We start from the raw sequence: 25073 nt of genomic DNA, 5'->3' as shown, positions 1-25073 counted from the left end.
TCAGATAAAAGGAAAAAAAAAAAACGTAGACAACTTCTGCAAGATTTATGCATTAATTTCCTAACCGTTATTGCTCTGATAATTATTATTTAAGAAAAGTTATGTAGGTCCTACCACACAGGAATGCTTTCACTTGCATAATGTATTCTTAAGTTCCTTCTCCATTAAAAAAAATAAAAAAAGACTTAAGCTACCTTTTAATTTGCTGCTTATTTTTCAGTTCTGGGGTATGCTCCCCAAGTTCGTGTGTCTGTAGATTCTCAGCTGTGATCTTACATCAGATACGGACTTGTGAGTTGCAAAAAATGATCAAGACTGATTCATAACTGAAGTTTTGAGGGAAAAAAAAAAAAAAAAGGAACATGGGAAAAAGACCAGCAAAAACCACAAGCACAGGAAGAAAGCTAAATATGTAAGGTGATCCACTAGGAATCCACATACCAGCTGATTAAGAAGTCGCCTAACGACCAGCTTACGAGATCATTACATGGTTGGAACTGCTCACTCCCCCAGTACCTTCAGTGAAGTTAGAACTCGTGAAAAATTCAGGTTTAGGGTTTTATCCAGCACCCCTTAACAAATATCCATGCCCTGACATCGGTGAAAACAAAATAACCTTTTTTTTCCCCCGCTTATTTATCATACAGGATTTTAATCACAAAATATCGAGTGTACAAATAAAGTATTTGACTGATAAATCAAAAAATTAAAATCACCTTACACAGCAATATCATAAATACCCCAAATTACATGCCTAATAAACATGTATCGTTGAGGAATAGTAATTTGGCCAAGGAGCGATGCAAAACCCTAACAAAGATGTCAGAAGTATAATCCAGCTTTCAGCAAAAACATCCACAGCACCACAGCGAGCACTGCAACTTTATAGATAGTACGCTCTGCACAGATGGACAAGTAATTTTTAGAAATGAATCACGCTGCAAATGATTTTACTAATTTTAAAACAGAGGTGAGGAACCAATAGCCTACAGGCCAGATAAGGCTTGCTTCTTCGGTTCAGATGGCCTACAGACACGTACTTGCTCCACTGCCTAATAACGCCAAGGAAAATCACCCATGATTTAAAAGGCTCCAACAATTCACATATTTTTAAACATATCGTCCTTAAACACCAACATCAGCCCGAAGTTTAGAGCACTGAATGAAATCTATGCTATTAGTTCACATCTAAAAAAAAAAAAAACCCACAAAACCCAAGACGCTAATTGTGTTACTTCCCATTAAATATAGCACATCCTCACTATCCTGAGACAGTGGGACTTCGCAGCCCTAAACATTTAAATTATCTGAGTAGAGGAAAAATCAGGGATCGGGGGGGCTTTGAATTCGGAGAGCAGCCCATGCGCGGTTGTGGCAGAAGTATCCTGATACCTGCTTCGATAGGGAGTAACATATTCCACGGTGCTTATGCAGGAGAAAACTTCCCCCGAAATCAATTCCTGCTTTGCCTTGAAAAGATGCAGCCCCAAATATAGATTTCAGTCTTTCATGGGCAGCCTTTAGTGCAGCGCATTTTTCAGCCTGAAAATGTATGCGAGGTTCTAAATATGAAAAGAATAACAAGTAAAAAAGTTCAAAGGAACAGAACGAGAAAGAGAGAAATCCTGAGCTACCAGGCTATTTTCATCCTTTCTGGCAATTATTTGCAGCTGCCCCGAACATATTGATATTTAGTAAACTGCAGGCTGCAGCTTTAATTGAAGTTTGAATGTTATAAACAGTTCGCTGCCTGGCTCTGGCCTGCGCTCTAATACCATCAGCAGAGCAGAGATGGGAAGCATAAACAAACCTTTTAACTAGATTACAGTTTCTAAAACGGCCAAGAAATCCTTCGGCAAGAACTCCTGTGTGACAAAACCTTCAGGAAGGGAAAATATTTTGAAACAGTATCGTAAAAAAGCCTAACCTTTCCTAAGGTGGCATGAGCGGGAGCCCTCTGAGGAACGTGACTTGCATGTTCTCAAATGGGGTTGTCCTCAGGAAACATGCTCTGAGGGGAGGGACGAAAAATAAAGCCAAAACCCAACCAGAATGTCTTAGAGCAAAGATATATCGTCTGCTTGCAAAATGGAATGATATGAAGAAAAAAGCTTTTCAAAAATACTTCAAAATACATCAAATTTAGTCAGTGCCGGCAGATCTTAGCGCTCCTCACCTCAAGAAGCCATGCTCAAGAACCACACAACTGAAACTCAGTGCATCTCCAACATGTCTACCCCTTGAATCCGACCCTTCTAATTACACATTTGAGCCAAGCTTCTTCCTCACAAGGCTTACAAGGGGACAACACATCCCCCTTTCTGTCCCATAAACCGTGAAGGAGAAAAGGCAGCTCCGTTCTAAGAAATCGGCTCACCACAAACCTTTGACTAATCCATGTCATTAGTCAATGATGTCATTTGCCTACTTTTGCAAGGTTTTCTTAAAATGAAAAAAGAAAAGAAAAAAAGCAGATATTCAAAAATTCATCTCCCCTAGGGACAGGAGAGTGATCCGGCAAAAACTTTTTCTGCTCATCTTCTATGTACATAGAAAATAAATTTTACCTCATGAAATCAACAGCATGCTTATGTAAAACTAAGCACAGAAGTCTTCATTCCATCTGAGCCTTAAAAGTAACAAAAGAAAGCAGCAGCTCCCCGTGCCCCCAGCCTGAAAGCAGTTTGGGTGCACAGCGTGAAGAAAAAGCCAGCGCCAGCAGAGCCCTACCAGGACGCAGTGAATTTGTGCTCCTTCTGGTGGGGCTATCAAACAAATGGGTGTATACAGGATCATAAATACATACAGGCATACACGTGTACATGTATACACATACATGTATGAAAGCATGGTTTTGGTATATAGGTTAAAGCCTGCAGAACAAAGACAAAAGCGTTTAATGTGTTTACATGAAGAGCTTAGTAGGCCGTAACAGGCGATCCGAAATAACGCATTGGCAACCATCTACCAGAACTGAAAAATAAAATCTCTAAAATTGGAAAATTTAAATTTAATGTATTTTTTTGGGGGGGAAAAACTAAATTGCTTGCGTTCTATAGGCCTACCTTTTCTTTGGCTGACCTCTACTCTTCTCCTAAGTCAGGCCGTGCTCGTTTCTTTGGCAGCCGGGTACAAGGCAACAGTATTGCAAGCCTCTCCTTATCTACAGGCTGAGAATATCACCATTTGATCCAACAGGATTTGTTGGGCAAACAATTGACAACTGTTCTGGTTCCCCCACCTGGGGATTTTTCTCAGCGAGGCCATGCTACCGATTCTGTGAACCAAGGGCCCTCGCATTTAAGATGCTATTTACGGTTCAGATTACTCCTCCTTCAGTAAATTACCAAAATAATCCAGGATTTAATATCACTGAAAATCTAGACTAACCTCAAATTAAGAGAATTTATATATATATGTATGTATAAAAATAAATCCTGGGCTTCGTCTCCACATTGTATGGGAATAATGTAATTAGCATAGTGCTGCTGTGGTCTTAGTTACCAGATATTGTCACAAGGTAAGAATTTTTAAAGCATTGTTTTGGTTGCTTTATTTTAAAAATATTTCCTGCAAAAGAATTAAAAAGTTGAAGAATTTAACCATAGTAATGAACGAAGTCCTCTATGCCTTCTTTGATGAAGGAAGTTGGTAGAAAGCTCATGAAGAATTTCCAATCATTTTAATGCTTCCATGTTTTAAGTAATTTAAAGCTCTCAGAAAGAGGATTCAGGAAAAAAACCACCCTCAAAGCCCCAAACCCAGTGAACCAACATCTGGAGATGAGAGAGGCACTCAAAGGCACCCTCGGTGATTTGTTCCTTAGTCATCCCCACGGGAAGGCCAGGGGGTAATGGAGATTTTTGTGATGGGAACACCTGTCAGGCTGCAGATAAACCGAGATGATCAACTCATTTCACAAAGGTCTATGAATAGCCATCTCATGGTAATGACTGATTCCTGCTGCCATGTGCCAGATCAAAACAACAACTCCGAGGTAAGACTGCAAACGCAGATCTTTGGAGCCTCAAAATTGCTTTAGTTTAAAACAGAAGTTAAAATTATCTAGTTCTGACACTTCTTTTTTATATTCCTGCATGTAGATACCCACATGCATTTGTGTACATAGCTAGAGCCATGTAAGCCCATGTACTCATACACTTTATAATTTTGTATTCTATGTGGTTTTGACAAATTTTAATTGACTTAACAAAATCTGCCAAGTCTGAGCTCCTTTCTAGACAACTCATCAGCAAGTAGGTATCACAGTACGAACCAGCTCGGAATTTGGAGACTGGAAAGGAGTCAGCACTGCTTCATTTCTGATCTGCTGCTTTTTATTAGCTTCCCACCTGATTCAACCCCAGTTCCACAGCTTTCAGGACGCTTTAATTTCCAAATTTCTGTTCCTAATCCAGGCTCTGGTTCTCGTGCAGGCCTATCTGAAACCGACTGAGCAGGATTATGCCACCTAATCGTTCCCAAAATAATCACAAAGGAAAGCCAACGAAAGTCCGTGCTTTCAAACACGCAGATCACTCTTACAAAGAAGGTCCTTAATGACATAAGCACACTCAGAAATGTATCCCATCTCTTTTTATTATCAAAACTAAAGGCAACTCTTGATATTTACTTGGGATGGGATGATACGGAAACCAACACAGGGTCCTTAAAAAGGAACAAACAAAGCGAGCCCCAAACCGCACAGCAGACCCCAAAGGACCAGAACTCCCCGCTCTTCACAAGTTTTAACAGCACTGTTGAAAAGGAAGCCCAGTCACTTCGAAATTTGGTGTCCTGAGCCATTTATAGACGAGATCCTTCTCTCATGAGCTGCTGGGACCATGAGGCCCCTGAAGCCCCAGGTGGGCACGAGGGGCCACCCTCCCACCTTACGGGCTCGGACACAAGCACTGCTCTTACAGACCTTCGAGGTACTGAAGACACACAAGGAATCACCATGAATAACAAGAGACAACCCAACAACCGACTGATAAACCACGTCAGATAAACCCCAGAGTCAAAGGAGGCATCCCGTTTTTGAGCAGACCATTGCTTACGCCAACATCCTTGGTGCTTTTTACAACAAAAAGCAAGCCCGATCCCTCCAGATCCAAGTAACGAGAGGACTGTAAGCACGGAAAAGTTAAAGTATTGCAAGAACTCTGTCAAAGAGCAAGAGGCTCTTTAAACATCCCCTTCCCCAGACCAAATACGAACACATTTGACAACAACACGTGCATGGTACAACGGTAGACTTTGGGGAAAGGTTTCCAAAGACAGATCTACGCCTGGCCCAAAGAGAACTTCACCTCTAGCGATTAATCTTTGCTCAAAAGACAATTCATGGAAAGAGATGCACAAAGCTCTCCTGGAAGCAACCAGCGTCTGTAAGTACCTACTGATAACAGCAGTGGAAAGAGCTTCAAAAAGCCCCACAAAACTCCGTTACAGCTGCTGATAACTCGCAGTCTTCCGTAAAACGAGCTGAAGGCCTCGATTCTTTCAGTCCTTAGCAGGCTGTTGTGACAGCCGCCAGCCGCCCCAAATTAGCCCTAGACCCCTCTGTAGGAGACAATCCCATGGAAAAGCAGGAATTACGCAGACCCGCAGCTCCACTTGGACTGGGAGCACAGTCCCGAGGCTGCTACGGCTTCCCACAACCAGATGAGAGTACAACGGGACCTCCAGTTGAGAAAGAAGCCTTGCTATGACAAACACAACCCCCTGTCCTTTATTCCTGGACAGTCTGCTGCTGTCCAGTTCTTGCAAGTAGTAAAGTAAATAAGAGGAGAGCCGCACATTTAAAGAACGGGGTCTGCACGCACAGGCATTGGGTTTGAAGACCCAAAATTTTGGCAAAGCGATAACCACGTGTTTAAAACCCAAGGCAACTAGTTTGCTCCTGCTAACAGGAAACTACGGGCAAACTACTGAAACAACTGCAGCTCCGGCTTCAACTCTTCATCGCGATATTTTTAAGTCCCGGCCCAAACAGATATCGCTCCCGCTCCTTGCGCCGATCAAACTACTGCTACCTCAAACAGCGTGCTCACAACACCCAGGTATTTACGCACAAATTAGAAACCAGAGACACCAAAGCAATCACAGAGGGTTCCTTCTCATGGGTCTCCTGCCCGCGTGAGGCAGGGGGGACGCACGCTCGCTGCTGACCTCCATTTAGCTGCCATGCCCCAACCAAGCACATACTCACGGCCTACTCCACGGTTCAGCATACACCGGGGTGCTCAACACCCCGAGCCCTCAAACCGTCCCCCCGAAACCACCAAGAGCGCCATTAAAGCTCCAGAAACCAGCAGAGCACAGCGATTTCACCGTCAACACCGGGCTGCCATTGGGATGGGTGGGGGGGGGGGGTCTCTGATTTCAACTCCGCGTTCCTGCCCCGGACTCCTACTTCTGGGCTCTCCGCTAGCCCCTGGCAGGCTGGTCCCGGCGTTTCCTCGCCGAGGATGGAGCTCGTCCCCTCGCCTCGGGGCTGTGCGGGGCGGGTGTGGGTGCAAACCCCACGCTTTTGGCCCGCCGCCGGCGGTGAGGCTGGAGGGGAGCCGTGGCCTTTCGCGGCACAAGGCCGTGGCGAGAGAGATGACAACAAAAATACCTGCCAGACGCTGCCGCCGGCCGCAGGCGAGCCGTAGGGCCAGCCACGGGGTTGTAGGGGGGCTGCCAGGCTTTGTAGGGCCGGGGCCTGGGCTCGGGTAACTCGGGGCTGGCGGCTGGGAGGCCACCGGCGGCGGCCCAGCGGGGGGCAGACCCCGGGGACCCCAATGCACGCAGCCAGCTCCTATAGGGCCGGCCGCCCCGATACCTCCGGCCGTCCCCTATATGCCCGGATCCCCCGATACCTCCGTGTACCCCGCGTATCCCCAGTTACCCCCAGCCACCCCAATACCTCCGCTAACCCCTCACATCCCCAGCCACCCCAATACCTCCGCTAACCCCCTATATCCCCACACCCCCCCCCCACCTCCAGCCACCCCAATACCTCGGGGTACCCCCCATACCCCCAACCACCCCCACACCCCCGTGCACCCCCGTTTACCTCAGGACCCCCCAACACCTCCACAAACCCCTCATCACCCCCCTCACCCCATACACCCCCCCTCCCCCCATACACCCCCCCAGCCCCCCCCGTTTTGCCTGTTCCCCAACTTTCCCTACAAAAACACCCCCCCCACCCCGCGTAGACCCCCTCCCCTCCCCGAGCAGCCCCTCCACTCTTTATTTTTTCGCGTTTTTTCGCCTTGTTTTCCCTCCCCCCCTCCCTATCCCCCCCCCCCCCCCCCCCACGGCCCGGCCCGGCACTCACCTCGGCGGCCCCCCGGCGGCGCAGGCGGCGGCGCACACAAAGGGCAATAAAGGGGGAGGAGGGGAGCGAGGGGGGGGGTGTGGGGGGTGAAAGGAAAAGAGAAAAAGGAAAAAAAGAAAAAAAAAAAAAAAAAAAAAAGAAGGGGGTGGGGGGGGGGGAACCCGACTGAGGCGCCGCCGCCGCCGCCGCCCGCGGGGCTGGGAGGAAGCAGAGGAGGAATTGAGGAAGGGAAAAGGGGAGAAGGGGGGGGGGAAGGGGGGGTGCAGGGGGAAAAAGGGGGAAAAGGGAAAGGGGGGGGGGTGAACTGTCGGCCTGTCCCTTTAACGGGGTGAAGCCCGGCGCCCCCCGCCCCCCCCCGCGCTCCGCATCTCGTCAGCGGCCGCCGCGCTTCGGGTGCGGGGCTCGGCGCGGCGCGGCCGGGCGGCGAGCGGGGAGCGGGCAGCGCGCATGCGCCGACGGGGAGGGGAGGGAGGGGAGGGAGGTGGAGGAGGAGGAGGAGGAGGGGGGGGGGAGAGGGAGAGGGAGGAGGGAGGGGAGGGAGGTGGAAGGGGGGGGGGGTTCCCAGAGGGCCCCGCGCGCGCGCACCCGGAAGGGGATGGGGGAAGGGAGGGGCGGAAGGGGAGGGGAGGGAGGGGCACGTGACGGGAGGGGAGGGAGGGGTGGGAGGGGGAGGGCGCGCGGGGGGTGATGGGAGGAGGGGGAGGTGGCGGCGCCTCAGGTGAGGGGTGGGGAGGGAGGGGGGGGGTTTAGGGGAGGTTTAAGGGGTTTTGGGGGATTTTTAAGGGGTTTTGGGGGTTGGGGTGGGTTGTGGGGGAGGGTGTGGGTACGGGGAGGTGGTTTTTGGGGTTGGGGCGTGCTATAGGAACGGGGTAAGGCGCTAGAAGGCGGCAGGGGCTGTGGTGGGTTCGTTGCCCGACCGTTATTTGTCCGTTACCGGTCCGGTGCCTCACGCGACGGGAGCGGGGCCCTGCTGGCACGGTGCTGCTCCTGAGGGCTGCCCCGTCCCACGCTGCTGCTTTAGAAAGTGACTGGAAAAACCCCCAGGAAAACCCTTTCTGCTGTGGTTTTTTTTTTTTTTCTTTTTTCCTTCATTTTTTATTATAATCAGGTAGGTGCCGGTAATGAAGAAGATTTCTTCCGTTACCCATACAACAGCACATTCATCCACTGGGCGTGTTGAGTCCAGCTTTGGTGCATCCAGGCGCTGTGAAGGGGCTGAGCCCCCTCAGGCTGCTGAGGGCTGGTGGCTGGGCTCTCACTGAGGGCCTGAGCCTGAACGAAAGGTTCCCCGGGCTGAAGTGCTGCAGAAGTTTCCCCTCTGGACTCTTCTTTGTGCATCTGGAGGCACAGTGCTGGTTGTTCCCTTTGTGCTTCCCCAGGTGATGATTGGAACCACACCACTGTAGCTGTGCAGGTGGAAGGATGGGCAGCCAGTCGTTCTTTTAGAAGCATGTTACAACATTCCTATAGCCTGCTCCAGCAGCATATATTTATTATTTTAAACTGTCCTAAATATTGTTGAGATGAATATACTGCTTGTGACAGTCAGAGGAGAAGGTAAACGTGTGTGTTAGTGCACCTTACCGAGGAGTATGGAGCTGATTGTGCACAATAATCTGAGATCAGCTCCTGCCCAAAGAGATGGGAACGCTACAGAGTGAGCCTCACTGCACGAGCTGTGCCGCTCCTGGTGCTGCACAAGATCAGCTTGCGCATGGCCATGCTGTCGTTGCAGACAGCTTGGCTCAGTGTTCACAGACAGTTGGCTGTTGTCCTCGCCTTTATCTTAAGAACTTGCTAGAAAAGCTTGGAAGTCTGCTTGGTATTGCATCAATGACTTGAAGTGCCGCTTGCCTTGTGTTGAGAAGCATCCTGAAGCAAATCTATGTTTGTATACAACTTCCAAACAGAAATTAATTAGAAATGCATTTATTTTTCCACAAGATGAGCTACTACATCTATATCTGTTCAGATGTTATATACAGAGTTCTCACAAATGAGTGGTTGCCCTGTGTGTGTGTGGTATTAAATTCAGTTTGTTGTGTTGTTTCCAAGTAATGTACGCTAAACTAATTTGTTTGCCAAATAATTATAGTTCTGTTTCCTTATGTAAAGGTGAAAACTTCTACAATGAGTAAACGTAAGTCCAAGGAGAGCATCACTGCAAATGCAGAATGCATTTCACAGGTTAGTAACATCACTATTAGCTGGTTTTAGAGTATGAAACCTTCCCATCCTCTGCTATCTGTGTAATTCTGTAGGTTTTTACTAGTCCTCTGTAGAAGAACTCTTCCACTTGTGGATGGACTGTGCTGACTGATTGAATCGCTCATTAAACCAGAATCTAGTAATTAAGTCAATAGGGCTTTAGCACAAGAAAAGATAAATGATGTGGACAAACACTGCTCGTGTAAAGCAAAGACTTCCTTTCATAAAGTGGAATTAAGTGCAAAACAGACTTTTAGCTTTCTTTTATCCACTATTTAGACTTGCTGGGGAGTATATCTGCATGGTTATTTTTCAGCCAACCACCTGAAGCTGACAGTGATCGTTCCATCTTGAGTTAAAAGTTGGCTGGGTGTCAGAAGGAACCATGTTCCCAAGATACCAAAAGCCTCCTAGCAAGCGGTAGGAAGAAATACTCAGGGATTCTGAAGTCTGCTGGTACACGTTTTCTTGCACCTATGAATTAGGTGTAGTGCTGACCTAATTTTAGAGACTGGCTTAACATCCCTTTGGGGGTGATGGAAAGGAATTGTAACAGAAGGGACCAAAGGCTCACACTGCTGCTCTGGACTGAATTTTCTCTTCTCTGCTATGGAGAGTCTGTTAAAAGTTCTGCTTCTGAAAATGTTATTCATACTTTCAAGGCCTTGTGCTGTTGAAAACAGCTAAAGTTTGCACGTAGAACAGCTGTGTGCATATTTTGCTGTTATTTTACTGCAGTAATTATGTTACTGGTATGTTCTGGGATGTGAAACACCAAGCATTGGTTTTGAGCCTTGTGTTATATCCATAGGTGCAAAAAGTGTTACGTGAAAGGTTTTGTTACCATTACGCTACTGGAAAACTGTTTGGGATTGAACATCAGCACAGGTGAGTGAGCAGATTCAACGAATAACTTCTATTTTAGCCACAGGAATAAAAATAACCAGTTAGTCTGCTACCCCTGTTTTTCTAAATTATACAGGCTTAGATGACTTGCAGGGCCATCCTTCCAAGCATTGTTTCTCTTGAGCTCTAGTAGACTTTACACAACTGTTACTTGCTCTTTTGTCAGTCTATGCTGTCCTTTGTTCAAATTCTGTAATTCCTGAAATGCGTTTTTGAGCCTGAAATACCATTTTAGGGTATATTTAAGACAGTGTTTGATGATCTGACCAAGCAAAAGGTTAAATTCTCTTGTTGTGAATCTGTATTGTTATTTCAAATTCCCTCATGTATGGAAAAGCAGCATTAAAAGTTGGCCTTAAACCTTGGATGCCAGCATCATGTTTCTTAAAGTGGAGACCAATGTTAGAATCAAATTGACTTCTCAGGGTCCAGATGTAAAGGTTAAAGTTAGGGAGAAGAGACTGAGAGAGAGGAGAAGAGATTGCTACAATAACTCCACGTTATTACTAATCCTTCTGCACTTACAAGGTCAAAGTCTGTGAATAACAAACAAGTACCTAAAGAGCTTGTTTTAGCCATGAATCATATTGTTTTTTTTAGAAGTAGTTTATAGAAGTTGAACTTGAGCAGTAGTTTCCTTTCCTTCCATGGGAAGAATAACAACATTTTGGGTTATTAAAGTAGTGCAGTGTAATACACATGCAGATATCACACAGATGTGTTTAATGTTTTGGGAACGTGTATTACTGTGGTGTTAGTGTGCTACAGACCAAACCTTTATATTAAATTAGGGTTCTGAAAATGATCTGTTTACAGACTCCTCCTAATATGCCACGGCTGATGGATTATGCTGGACAGGAAATCCAACAAACTTCCCAATCTCTAGCTTTTCTTACCTAAGATGTTATCAGGGCTCTTTGCCGTAGTTAGCTCTCAAATAGTGGACAAAAATGGACACATAATTTACAGCTGTTCCATGACGACTCCTTTAGAAGCAGCTGTGTCACGTGAACATTCACACTAAAGAGAAAGCTTGTTAAATGCACACATCTGTAAATGTTTGTGAATTGGAAGTACCGGCAGCTTTTGAGCACTTTCCATGTGGCATTAGGTGATTAATCTGTCTGAAGACAGTTTAGGCTTTGCTTTGTTCCTTTGGGTAGTAATAGAATAAGAACTTGAAGATCAGCATTGCTCTTATCATTCACAAGCCATGAATGACTAGATAGAGCACATAATCAGTTTGATCAATATTGTCAATGTGTTCTACTAGACTATTATTATTTTTTTTTTTTTTTTTACTGGTGTCAAGGTTTTCCTGGTATATATTGGTCAGTCTTCCTTCTTCATGACCTCTAGTGGTATCACATACAATGATATTATGTTTTGAAGAAATTATTTTTAAAGTTTGTTCTTTTATGGTGGTAAATTGTAGAACTTTATGAATCAGTGATACTCCTGTATCCTGCATATTTTAATATTTAAAAATATTTTAAGAGGTTTAATCACTCAGCCTTTTATACTTCAGTATATTGCATTTTGCATGCCTTGGATGCAAACAAGGTGAAATGTATGGAGTTTTCTCTTTATGTGGTAACAATTCTTGGGTTTTTCCATCGTTTCAGTGAATGTTGCCTGGTTTGAAGTTTAACCTAATATTGTTTTCATCACAGGCATCTGCTGGAACTGTTGAAGCGAACTACAGTTCATGGAGAAAGTAATTCTGCCCTCATTATTGGACCCCGTGGATCAGGAAAGACTGCGGTATAAACACCATTTAAAAGTTTATACAAAGTCAAATAAAGCATGAGGTAGATGACCCCACTGAAGTCATGAGAGCTTTTGGAGCTGATTTTTCATCTCTTTGCCTGCTTTTAAGGAGGGAATTGCTAGTTGTTTGCACATCACATGAAAGTGTTCTAGGATTTCTTACGAGGTAATTCTGTTGAATTACAGTAAGGAGAAATCTGAAACTTCCAAACACAGTAATTTTGTAAAATGAATAACTTCATGTGCAGCTGACAAAAACACGGGCCTGTCCATCCTTGCAGGGACTTGTAGAAGTATGCGTGGTTTTGGAATCCTTCGCATGTCTTTACCAAGTCTGATGACGTAACTACAGGTGCCCCAAACTCGAAAAATGTAATTTATTTTATCAGAACAAGTTGTGTTTCTTGGTTTGTAATCTGCCAACATCATAGGTTCTGTCTTCTTTCAGCATTTTTCCTTTTACGCTTATGCCATGGTTCTTGCCACAAAAGAGTTCATTTTTGATTACAGCCAGGTTTTGTTTGAGAAGTCCTTTAAACGTTCACCCCCTATTGCTATCGGACCTCTGTTAAGATGACTGAAAAGGCATCCAAAAAACAGAGTAGACTGGAGGGTCAATTTCTACATAGCTGTTAATATGTAGAGAATATATCTTAATCCCCTTTGAAATGTGTCAGAGACCATTGCTATCTGAGTTACAAGGAGATGAAATATTCTATGGGAGTGGTAGTTTGTTTATAGTAAGTGTGGGTTTTATATTTTAAGGGGACTTTAGATGAGATCAATTCACATGCCTCTACTTATCTAAGTGGTATATATTATGTAACGGTATACATTTTTTACATTTACCTGAGTATGCAATTGCTAAATAGGTTGGTTGTTACCAAAGAAAGTATTTGAGAGGGACTTTGGAAGTCTTCCCAAGTGATAGAGTGAGTGGCCTTCAACGTTTCAAATGCAGTTAAACAGGAATGAATTTATAGATTGTAAATGTACCTATGATACAGCTGAAACTTGAAATCATTCTACCAATTTGTTGATGGCTTCCTTATTTTGCATTTCAAAAGCGGTCTGTGTTGTTACCTTCTATTACCCGTGGCACTACAGAAGGATAATTGCCAAAAATGTTGTGAAGGAGGAGAAAAAAGGGATGAAAAACAATATCAAATAAAGATTCTTCCACCTACAGACGGTTTAGTTGTGTTGAACTGGAGCTGATCTTTCTTTTCTTAGACTTACAAATTCATTAGTTAAACGACAAGCGCTCTCACTGTGCAGAAAATATTTCTTGGATTTTCATGTGTATGCAATGTGGCCTTTGAGAGTAGAATTGTAATTGTTCTGAAATACTAGCCAGAAGGGATGACATCTACTTACGGGACATAAACTTGACAAACCGAGGGAATAAGCCTTTTTTTGTTCCAGTGTTCATACACTATTGGTACCTGTAGTAGGAGTCAGTTAACCGTATCTGCTTCAATACAACAGCAATAGAAAAAGATAGATGAGCTTTATACTGTGGGTAAATTGAAGTAAAGGTGAAAGCTTTAAAAAACAAAAAACAAACCCAAACTGATCTGCCAAATGTCATTCCCCATACCTCCCTGCCCCTAGTTTCCAAAACGCACACTATTCTTTTCCATTAAGGATTCAAACCTTGTTTCTAAACCTTTTATATAAGGACAGGGAAGACAAAAATTTGTGAACCCTCCTGCCAGAACAACAGTAAATGAGAAACAATTATTCTCTTATTAAGAAAATAAGAGATGTCCATATAAAGAACTTATTCTACATCATCAGAGGTGTTAGTTCTCAAAGAAACACTGCTGGAGACAAGAAAGCTGTGTATAAATACCTGTATATATTTATACATACGCATAGGTAGGAAGGACCTGCAGGGAGTGAACAAAAAGCTGATTTCATCTACTTAAATATGTTTTAATATAACCCCTTGTGACTTTTTACCAAACGTGCTCTGAAAGACTTGGCACTGATGGACTGTGAATTTGGGACCCCTAAGTTTTATAAGCAGTAGTTGATGTGAACGTATACAACTTAATTTTTGTTTCATGCTTCTTAACATAAAAAGAATAAGCACAGTGTCTTTAAATATTCAAAGCAGGGATTTTTGTTCTAGAGCATCTAATGAACCTGAATACTGCACTAACTCGGAAGACAAATTCTGGTGCGTATTGGACTCTTAAAGATTTGTTTGGTTGAAGCAAAAGCTCGATAACATTGATCTGAAAATATAGAGACTAAAATACTGGAGATATTCCTTTCATTAAGAATTCAGCAGAACGAACAAACATTGCTACAGTTGTGGTAGTAATGTCACTTTAATACTTTTGAAAATACTCAAGTTTTTGGTACCTAATTCAAGAGTGTGTACTGCTTCCTATCTGGTAATACCAGCTGATAGCTTTTTAAAATTGTTAATCCATTAATCTCGTCATAAAGTAATTCTGTTTCTCTTTTCCTAGTTACTAAATCGTGTCTTGAAAGACCTCATGGAAATCAAACAAGTTAAAGAGAACCTCTTGGAAGTTCGTCTGAATGGCAAGTAGCACAGTCCTGCTCTGATTACGTGCAGTCGCTGTGTATGGCATGCACTTAAGAGTTTTGGTTTCAGCAGGTACAATCTAGCCTCAAATATGGACACGCTCATCTGTGAGCTCCTAAATGTCTTACTTTGTGTCTATAGAAAGACAACTTGTGTACTTTCAGTGGCTTTTTCTCAAAATGTTGAAGATCAGTTCAGTTGTGAACGAATTGTTTGAAGTAACTTTATATTACATGTCTTTTTTTAGACATTACTTGTCTAGCCTTAATTGTTAAAAGGGCCTAGCTTGGTCAGGCTTGAAACTGAGAGCAGCTTCTGGGTTAGCTTCTAGTGGCAGTAGAAGCGGCTGCTTGGAGTGAGGGAGAACTGCCAGCTCTTCATGAAAAATCGTTTTCTTTCAGGGCTTTTGCAGACTAATGATAAAGTGGCCCTGAAGGAGATCACCAGGCAGCTGCGCCTGGAAAATGTGGTTGGGGATAAAGTTTTTGTAAGTATCGACTTCATTATGCTCTTTGCTTATCTGCCTGTAAAATCCTTGCCTAGAAAACCAGAGGTAGAGGATGCAGCTTGTTGAGACTGAGTAGGCACTGAGAGTTTATTCAATAACTCTCAATAACGAGTGGGCTGGCTCAATCTTCCCAAAGCTCTGTCTTTTTAATATAAATACTAATTGATGGCCGTGGTGTGCTGAAGGAGTCTTTGCCTGTAATGACCCTGGGTTACAGGCACTTCAAGGCAAAAAGTGTGTTCTGCACAGGTGTTGGATGTTGCTAGTTTTGCTAGTTGAGCAGTATTAATGAATAGTCTTTCAAAAACCATTAATTTCAATTTAAATAAATGAAGGAATGTAAAGGCTCCCTTAAAACTTACTTGCAGCCTCTGAATGAAACATATTAAGCATTCCAAGGAGACTGTGTTCAGAGGATTAGAGTATTTTGGAAACATCTGTTTTATAACATCTCAAGGCAAAAGAGTAGGCAAATTAACTGGCCAAAAAAGGAGTATCTTTAGTATATTTGAAAGCTTTTCTATTTCATAGGGATATCTATCCAGATTGCTGTCATCTTAGAGTTCTCATTCTGCATAGAATTTCTTTTAAAATGTTTCATTCTATTGACTTTTTCCCAAAGATAAGAAACCTGGTTAAACTAGTGCTGAAGTAATAAGGAGAACAGCTGAAGTGCTCCAGAGAATGAGGCTAAAGGCAGTGGGGAGTACAAGATGACCTGTCGATTGTAGTTAGTAGGCTTTATTATCTTTGCTTTTCTAGTTATCCCAGATGATTTTTAGATACAGAAAATGGACAACTGTTTTTGGCGCTGAGCTAAAATTTTCCCAAATATAACTGCAGAAATAAAATGAAATGGCAAGTATTTAGTGTCAGCGTAGCTGTTTGAAAGCCTTCTCTTTTCATCAGAGAACTAGAAGAATGTTTGAAAGTACTTTTTTTTTCCCCTTTAACTTAGTTTGGAGTATTACTTTAAACCCTTAGCTGTCTAATCCGTTCTGTTTCAAACATCCTGACTTGCAGGAATGCCCTTGCTTCTGTCCATAGAAACTTTTTCTTTCTTAGCTTCTGCAGTTCACTATCAGAGAGTAAATTGGTTCTTCTGCCTTCTTTAGAAGGGTTTGTGGTCTTCTGTTATAATAATTTCTCATCTTGTAACTCGTATGCCACAAAGCGTGTCAATGAGTGTGTAAATAAAGCAGGATGGTCCTAGCAAGTCAGTTTCCTCGTGAATGTGATGCTTCCATCTCATAAGGTTGCAAATTAATAACCCGCATCCTTATTCTTAATGGAACCCATTATGTGGTCGTTGTTGCCTGTGTGTAAAGGGGAAATTTGGAATGCAGTAGCTATTTAAGGAAAAGATAAAGCTACCTGTAAACTTAGCTTAATAAAACATTCTTTTGATCACTGATTTATGCCTGAGGGCATAAATAGTTTGTGATTTACGGGCTGAAAAACATGGATCAAAGTAGAGCCACCAATCGGTTTTCTTCATTTGCTTTGAAGCATTTGTGATTATACAATATGAAGTAACATTGTAAATTTCATATATGTCCTGGTTTTGAAAGGAGGATGTCAGAAGGAGATGAGATTCAGTTCATGTCTGAACTTGATGTCAGATTCTGAGAATGACACTGAAAAAATGCTGCGAATCTTTTTTCCTTGTATAGGGCAGTTTTGCTGAAAATCTTGCGTTCCTCCTTGAAGCTTTAAGGAAAGGTAAGCGAGACTATCTCTGTTCTGAAACTGCGTGTTTCTGTTTGTCACTTGACTGAGAAGCTAGAATACAGATGTTTCTTCATCTACTTCTACAAGTGGTGTAAGGAAGTCTTGCCCAAGAATGCTATGGTTGTGAAATAATGGAAAAAATGTGTAATGCTAAGCTAGTATAGACCTAACTCAGCTGATGCCATAAAGTTTACATACGATGGTCAGCTGTGAAGGACAGATTCTTTTATTCTGACTGAAGCTATTAAAAATAGTGTTCCTAAAAAATAGCCACAGAAATAAATCTCCTTGCAACTGGAAATGATGCCTGGTTTACCAGGACAAACCTTAACCAGTTTCCATGTATTTTTATTTTTACTGTTGTAGCAATATGTGCATGAAAGGGCATACATATCTGCAGTGTCTACGTGAAAGGATGGCCTAGTGAGGGAGCTAAAAGAAGACCTGTAAATTGTTAAAAGCAGAAGTTGTGAAGGCTGTAGAAATGATGGTGTTACCATACTCATTTTCTAACTTGCTGTCTCAGGAAACAGAACCAGCAGTTGTCCAGTCTTGTTTATACTGGATGAATTTGACTTGTTTGTTCATCACAAGAATCAGACGCTGCTGTATAACCTGTTTGATATATCCCAGTCAGCACAGACTCCAGTAACAGTTATTGGACTCACATGTAGACGGGTAAGAAATTGCAATCCCAAGGTTTTCAGCTTCCTTAGTTGAAGTGTCTTCTCTTTTCTGCTCCTGAGACTTAGTTTCTTAGTAAACTTTTCTCAATTACCTATTGGTCTGACTTTTGAATTTAAAAATAATTAAAAAAAAAAAAAAAAAAGAAAGAGGGCAAACGGATGACCAAAATATTGCAAAACCTCCAGTTGGTGAGAATAGGTTTGTATTTAAATCACTGCTCTGAGGACAAGGGATTGATTGATTTTTTTTTAATTTTTTTTTTAAGCCTACACTTTAGTAGGGTACTTTTGCTGTAACATTAGTATGTTTAAGATGGATTTAAAATTTATATTAAACCTGTGACCACTACAATAACATCATATGGAACTGAACAGATGTGTATACTGTGAAATTATTACTTTCTGACACTGTAGTAGCTGATATGTTATTAAAATAATTAAAAAAATGCACTGTTTTTCTCAAGCTGTTCTGATTGCAAAGGGCTGGGTTGTGGTAAAAGCAATAATAATTCTGTCACAGAACGGTTTGGGTTGGAAGGGACCTTAAAGATGGTCTAGGCTTTCATCAAAGCCTCAGTCTGAGGTTGTTTGGGTGATACTTAGCTGAGCAAATTGTTAGAAGTTAATAGAATAGTTAATAGTTGATGTAATAAATGACAGCCTTGTCTTTTTGCTCCATTACTGTCCAAGTCTGGTATCCTCATCACCTCTAATTTAGAAGTTGGTGTTGCTCTGCTTTTGAATCTAATTAAGGTAGAGTCTTTGGAGACTGAGTCCTGGTTGCAATAGCTGTGGCTGCTGAGTTTTTCTTCAGCTGGACATCCCGTTCTGTGTGACTTCTAAACCAAAAGGCGTCTCAGTGTTTCACTGTTGGTGCTCTGTGGACTCTTACCACGCTTTTTGCTGAGGGATTTTAATATTCTGAAAGCTTTTTTTTTAGTTGCCTGCCCAGAATTCCTAGGAACAGCATAAGCATTCTGTCCCAGTAGAAGGTAGGGGCATAGTGCTGTGCTTCTCTAAATGGTTGAATCCCACAGCTTGCTTCAGGTACGAATCTATCACAATTTGTTCTGAGAAAAATAAGCTTTTCTCTATTACCTCCAACCAACAACTTGATGGCAGGCTTGCTTAGGTCTGTGTGACAATCTTAGAAGATCCATCTTGGCTCTTAATTTTTGGTGGCTGGATTCTTTCAGTCTGACAAAAGGCATGTGAGCTGACAGCTGCCAGCCTACGGATCTGCTAAACAGACAACTTGTCGAGAGCCCTGATAGGCTGAAACATCTTGAACGCAGACTTAAGTAACTGAAATATTTACATAATCTATGGAGAAATTTGCTGGGTATCCTAGCAACTAATTATCCCGTATGATGTATGCACCACATGATTTGGGTAAACGGCTAGTTGTTAGGCATTTCAAGGCACATCGATTGCAATAATTAGCAAAGGTCTTGCTGGATCTCTGTTAAAACACATCTTTAAAACACATTTTACTTTGTTTTTCTATTCTAGTTTTTAGAGAAGCTAGGATTGCAATATATGTATCTTTTTTTTATAATATTATTATTGTTTTTTTACAAGGATATCCTGGAGCTCTTTGAGAAGAGAGTAAAATCAAGGTTCTCTCACCGACAGATCTATGTGTTAAATTCCTTTGATTTTAAACAGTATATTAAAATATTCAAGGAACAGCTTTCTCTTCCTGCTGACTTTCCTGATGAGACTTTTGCACAAAAATGGAATAATAATGTTCAGGTATTTAAAGCTCTTCATACTTGGTTTTAGTAAAGCTTCTGAAGTAACATCATTTTATAAACGTAAAGCTTTTACTTTAGACTAGTATTTCCTTTCACTATTTGAGATTAATATGGGATAAACCAAACTGAAACCTGGGCACATAAGTGTCACACAAGACCAAAAGTTAAGGTTAGACATAAAGAACTGTATCGTGCGGTGTCAGCTGAGCTCTTTTTGAGAGTTAGCTAACTACTGGTTTTTCATGTGCATAGGAAATGATTTGCAGAGATGATAAAAGTACCTTTTCTTTTTAAGCATCTGTCTGTAGATAAAACTGTGAATGACGTGCTGCAGAACCTTTTTCACTACACCAAAGATCTGCGCTCACTTCATTTTCTGTTGGTATGTATTTGGATGTGATTTCTTTGTGAATTGCAATAATCTGTATACATCACGTGAGTTTTTAAATCCAGTTATCAGACCTTTACTTGAAACATCTTGTTGATGAACAGGCTTTTGACAATACTGGTTTCTTGTGTGCTTTATCAGGCCATGCTTTATTAACAGATTCAAGTTCTTCCAATTTTTATAGCAAATACTTCATGGGGATTTACTTTTTAATTGAAACTGTGATTTTTTTTGTTATCCAAAGTTAACTTTTGCTGAGTCTTTCAATTTATAAAACAATATTGTAGGTGAAGTACTGTCAACATATTTTCCTTCTGGAATTCCCTTTGCAAGACTTGAAAGTTATTTTTTAAGCAGAGTTAAATGTAATAAACAAACCTGGTAAACCAGAGGGTGCTCGGTGCTCCCAGCTGTGTTTGGGTGCTGACTGGTGAATCACAGATTTCACTCTACCTAGAAGAAGGGAGAGCAGTGACTTTCAGCGAGTGCTGTTGTCTGTTTCCTCTACTTCCCTCCACACTGCGTGTCCTAGAGCTGGCATTTCTTTGCCCCTCCCCTTCTTCCCTGTTCAGATTCCCATTAGCCTTTATAATCTAAAACTTCATTCTGTTCCTGCGGAAGTCTGAATCATCGTGCTGCTTGCGAGGCTGTTACGCTGACATCCAGAAGGAAAGGAAGAAAGGAAACGACTGGTGGTGGATAGCATTGGATGTTCTCAGTGGAAGATCACAATTACATGCACGAAATAAACGTTTTTGTATGACACAGACCTGCAGAAAGTAGGAGGTAGTCACTAAAAGCCAGTTTTTCTGTCCTGATTAATATTAAACTGCTAAAGAGCAAGTGGATGTCACTGCAGTGCACCTGCTACGTATAAAGGCTTGTAGATAATCAATAGGTTTGGAAGAGTGGTGTCAGAGGAGGTCGGTTAACTGTGTACGTTAACCTACACGTGTGCAGAAAGTGAGTTTTGAACAAGGAACTGAAGATTATTAAAGACTCGAATGGCAACTACAGGAGCCTGTCTATTAAATGTTTGAGTTGATAACTTTTGTTCTGTAACCTGAGAGTTGCCTTCAGCTGTTTTCCTAGCAGTGACACGAGTAGCTCTGTGTACAAAGGTACGTGTAAAGTACTTGTAAGTCATTTCTTACAGCAATCCCTGGAGTATGCTAATCCACTGAAACTGATACAAACAAGCTAATGAGTGTTTATGTCCTCTAGTGAGGAGGCTTTAAAGTTTTCAGCCAGGAAAACCTTCCTGGCAAAGCGTAGTTGTAGCTACCAGCTATTTACAGGGGTTTGGGTATGAACCTACTGCGTGTGCAGGGTTTATTCATTAATGTTTCCAGTAGGTGACTCCAGGGGAAATGTGTTCTGCGTGCCATCTCGGAGCAGAAAGTGTGTCTGGTAATTAGTAATTAAATGAAAAATGTCTTCTGCTTTATTTTTAGATGCTTGCTGTAAGTAACGTTACTGTGCATCACCCTCTTATCACTGCGTCAGATCTTCAGGAGGCAAGCAAGCAGTACAGAATGGACTCCAAAGCAAATATTGTACATGGTAAAGCTCAATTTTTTTGTCCCAGGTGTTTCTAAAGACTGGAAAGCATCAGGTGCCTCTGGAATTCAGATGGAAGGGACACTGCGTAATGCACCGATGCCACTTGGTATGAGCTGTTTGGGGGGCACATCCATCTGCCTGCTCCCCACTGATTTGCATTTGGATGTGTGTGGCTATCATGGTGCAGAATGAACCCGAAATTGAGTTCTGTAATACTTGATGCAGATATTACTGCCCAGGGCACTCAGCCAGTGCCCTGCTACGGCTGTGTAACAGCTCTCAGCACCAGCCAGGGTGTTTGTAGTCAGCACTGGTGGCGTGGGGAACCCCCCAGGCAGCATTTCTGTCCTGGGAGTGTCAGAGGAAGGGGAAAGGCTGACCTCTTTCTGCCAGCGCTGGTAGCGTGAGGGACCTGCTGGGCTTGGGCTGCGAGCTGTGGCAATAAATCCTCTTGAGAACTGCAACAGCCTGTGCTTGAACGTGTGCTGGGGCAGCCTGAAACCCCTGGTGCTGCTTTCACTTAACCGTTTGGTGAGGGGCTGAGGGGCTTTCCTTAAACCTCAGCAAGTGAGATGCACTGAGCAATGCGCTTAAGCTTTCTCTGATAAATATTTGGGAACTTATACAAATGATAAGAAGAAATAAATGGCTGATGAGGATATAAGCCCAAATACAGTTACAGGACAAATTGCTTCCCTGATCAGGGAAAGATAACTTTTATCCAACTGCTTCTTTACTGCTCCCAGACTTCACAGGCTTTGGTTTGGCTCGACCCTGTGATTCTCTGTCTGTGGAGGTAATTCCCTGCATCACTTCTTTAGGTTTCAATAGCAAATAACTTCTTCAGACTCTCATTTCATCACATGCTGTATGGTAGCATGTCGATTGTCTTGATGCTGCCAGGATTTCTTTGTCTGCAGTGATGATTTTGTTTTTATGCTTAGATTTCTTGGATGTTGACAGAAGCAGCATGTTTTTTGTAACATTCTTGCTTCGAATATCTGAAAACTAATGTTCTGCTTGTATCTAGCCTTACTTAATTCTGGAATTTTGTTACAATTACGAAGATAAACCCCACAAATATGTGAGGCCTACAGCATACAAAAGAGTATTAAAAATAGCACATGAACTGCTTGCACTTCTGATATGCTCAAGAGATATTTAGAGCTCTTGTCTCTCCCTCTAGGTTTGTCTGTCCTGGAAATCTGCCTAATTATAGCTATGAAACACTTAAATGATGTTTATGAAGGAGAACCATTTAACTTCCAGATGGTTTACAATGGTGAGAGAAATACATGAATCTTACACGTGCTAAGTCACTCGCGTTACCCTGAGTAACTTTTCCTTTCCTGTTCCCGATGAAGAATTTCAGAAGTTCATCCAGAGGAAGGCGCACTGCATGTACAACTTCGAAAAGCCGGTTGTTATGAAGGTAAACCTGAAGTGTAGTTCTTCCTAAATCACTCAGATGTGTATCTTCTGCCAGAACATGCATTAGAACAGTCGTAAACAATCCTTGAAGTAGGGGCGGATGCTTTCGGGACGGAGAAAACCCTGCTCGCAGAACACATGTGACCCGTGGCTGTGTTGCTCGGTGCTGCGCTGCCCTCTGCTGGTCAGTGCCCGGCTGGTAGGAAGTTTGTTGGTCTGGTAAATACCCTGCTTACAAGAAAATATTTCAAGGACTCTTGTTTTTCAACCTTTTCAGCTTGGGGCACTGCCAGTGTGGCATTTCATCCTGCTGCAGCACAGCAGCCCAGCAGGTGGTTGTGCAGATACTTTCAGCTGATGAATTTAACTTGATCAGTAGTTCAGCAGCCAAAGCCTCTAGTCTTGCTGCTTTTGAGCTGAGCAGTCCTGCTTTCTGATTCATGATGATTCAGTTGTGCTTAAACTGAAAGTTGGGTAACGCTGTGTGCTTGTAATGAGCTGTCATTCTGGATTAATTGGAACAAAGTCATTCCCATTTGGTTATATAAACTAAATATTTTAATTTCTATTTCTATAAGAAGAGAAGTGTATTCTAGCTCAGCTCACATATGTTTTACTGCCTGTCGAAAAGGACAGAGGGTTGAATGGAGCTGGCATTTAATGTCTGTCAAGGCAGCACACCCCAGGCTTCTGTTAAAACAGCTCCTCGTAGGTCTCTGCAAATGGCCAGTGCAGCCCGGAGTGAGGTTGTCTCCTTTTTTCCTTATTTGCTTCTTTTGTTTTTAGGCATTCGAACACTTACTGCAACTGGAATTAGTCAAACCAATAGAAAAACCATCGGTGCGCACTCAGAGAGAGTACCTCTTGATGAAACTGCTCCTGGACAACACCCAGATCATGGACGCTTTGCAGGCGTACCCCAACTGCCCCACAGACGTGAAGCAGTGGGCAACGTCATCGCTCAGCTGGTTGTGAGCTGCTGGGAACTCACGGGGCCCCTTGCCACATCAGAACTTCTGGAGTTACGTGCAGACTCCAGAAGATGTGGTGTTTACCCACAGTAGGGTGGTCGAGTTAATAAATTTTTGGTTGGAAGAAGGCTGCTTGGCTTTGCTGGTTGGTTTTGGAACCGCAATCCTCTTACCTTGTAATGCCATAAATTGGAACAACTTCTAAATGCTCGGGGTAGCTCAGCTCAGCGCTAGCTTTTCCTTCTGAACGTGACTTCTGCTTTGTAGAAATCAAAGCAGTTGTGTTTTGAGTTTCTTAATTGCAGATTGAGGCTGCTTTAGATGATAAAGGCTGCTTGAGGTGTTAACCAGCTGCAGGTCTCCTGCTGTATGTTCTGAAGTGCAGATCGGTCTCTAATACAGCTCTGACATGACTTAGTTCAACCTCCAGTCACAGCTACCTGCGTCTGGCAAGTGCTGTGTTTGTGCAAGGAGCCTCAGCTACCAGCCCACCTGCTCTGCAGGTTGCCCAGCTGGCTCATGATGTCCTCATGATGCTGCTGTTAGGTTTCAGGAAGGGTGATGCAGGAACACTGATTTTCTCTTTCCTGAATATAGAGAGAGTTAGCTCATTCTTGCCTTAAAGTTTGTGATGTCATTTTTAGCAGCCCTGGCTTCAGTCTGTCAAAAAGCCAAAGAAACCTCGGAGACTTCTCCAGGCCTGGGAGACCTCTCCGGTGTCACTCTGAAGCCCTTCTTGTCAGTCAGGAGTATTTTAATTTTGCTCTCTTCACTGCTTCTTTGTTTTTTAAGATGTCATCTGCACATCTTGAACAACACAGCAGTACTCTGAAAAGGAGCAAAGTAAGTAGTAGGAGAGTCACAGCGATGCAGTTCCTCTAGGTGGTAGCTTAGACAAGACGCCTGAGGCTGTTTGAATGGAACACTTGCAAACCATAACTACAGCGTGAATCCAGAAAGCAAAGCGTTTACTCAGCAAGCACAAACTCTGTTAGATTCCCTGTGTACTTCATGTAATCCAGGTTGCCTTTTAAGAAGGAGTTATTTTCTGTGCCTGGAAACCTCCGTTCTCTGTTAAACAGCCCTAGAGTCTGGTCAGAGGTGGAAAGAAGGACGGGGGATGGCAGTGCTCACAGATCTCGTGGGGAAGGTAGGGGTGGAAGGAAGCAGCTCCCCCTTCCCCTGCTCCCTCTGCTTTGGCTTTTGGTCCTGGGGCTCTAATCCCTTACCTGAGAAGCTTGGTACAGGGCAGGGAGAGTGG

At 43.0% G+C, this 25073-nt stretch overlaps 2 protein-coding genes across 16 annotated transcripts in view; one reads left to right on the top strand and one right to left on the bottom strand.

Moving 5' to 3' along the window:
• The window catches only part of MBD5 (methyl-CpG binding domain protein 5), a 125985-nt gene extending 118525 nt beyond the window's left edge, over positions 1-7460 (bottom strand). For all 9 annotated transcript variants that reach the window (XM_084523284.1, XM_084523280.1, XM_084523288.1 and 6 more), the window contains exon 1: positions 7331-7460. The gene's annotated coding sequence lies outside the window, so the exon portion shown is untranslated. The remainder of the gene's footprint in view (positions 1-7330) is intronic.
• A 538-nt stretch (positions 7461-7998) lies between these two features.
• On the top strand, positions 7999-23940 carry ORC4 (origin recognition complex subunit 4). 7 transcript variants are annotated; one of them, XM_084523279.1, is made up of 16 exons: positions 8013-8048; positions 8439-8709; positions 9446-9517; positions 9855-9958; positions 10350-10426; positions 12118-12208; positions 14698-14773; positions 15179-15264; positions 16959-17007; positions 17543-17694; positions 19284-19457; positions 19755-19841; positions 21302-21410; positions 22597-22692; positions 22775-22842; positions 23628-23940. In XM_084523279.1, the coding sequence occupies exons 7-16, from the start codon at positions 14725-14727 to the stop codon at positions 23814-23816; spliced, it is 1059 nt and encodes a 352-aa protein (XP_084379405.1). In that variant the 5' UTR covers positions 8013-8048; positions 8439-8709; positions 9446-9517; positions 9855-9958; positions 10350-10426; positions 12118-12208; positions 14698-14724; the 3' UTR covers positions 23817-23940. The 7 variants fall into 7 exon arrangements, with proteins under 7 accessions (XP_084379399.1, XP_084379403.1, XP_084379400.1 ...); XM_084523278.1 differs by having other exon boundaries at positions 9855-9986; XM_084523273.1 differs by lacking the exon at positions 9855-9958 and having other exon boundaries at positions 7999-8048.
• Positions 23941-25073: the final 1133 nt, after the last annotated feature.

The sequence above is a fragment of the Aythya ferina genome, assembly GCF_964211825.1.
Source record: "Aythya ferina genome assembly, chromosome: 6".
In the NCBI taxonomy this organism is placed as follows: domain Eukaryota; kingdom Metazoa; phylum Chordata; class Aves; order Anseriformes; family Anatidae; genus Aythya; species Aythya ferina.
This window is presented reverse-complemented; position numbering and strand designations above follow the sequence as displayed.

What these genes read in the sequence shown, in the direction of transcription:
- ORC4 (XM_084523273.1), top strand. Translation starts at nt 9,461, where the DNA reads ATGAGTAAACGTAAGTCCAAGGAGAGCATCACTGCAAATGCAGAATGC. An exon ending in GGGATTGAACATCAGCACAG is followed by an intron (nt 10,427 to 12,117) that starts GTGAGTGAGCAG and finishes TTTTCATCACAG; the next exon opens with GCATCTGCTGGAACTGTTGA. An exon ending in CAAAGCAAATATTGTACATG is followed by an intron (nt 21,411 to 22,596) that starts GTAAAGCTCAAT and finishes CTCTCCCTCTAG; the next exon opens with GTTTGTCTGTCCTGGAAATC.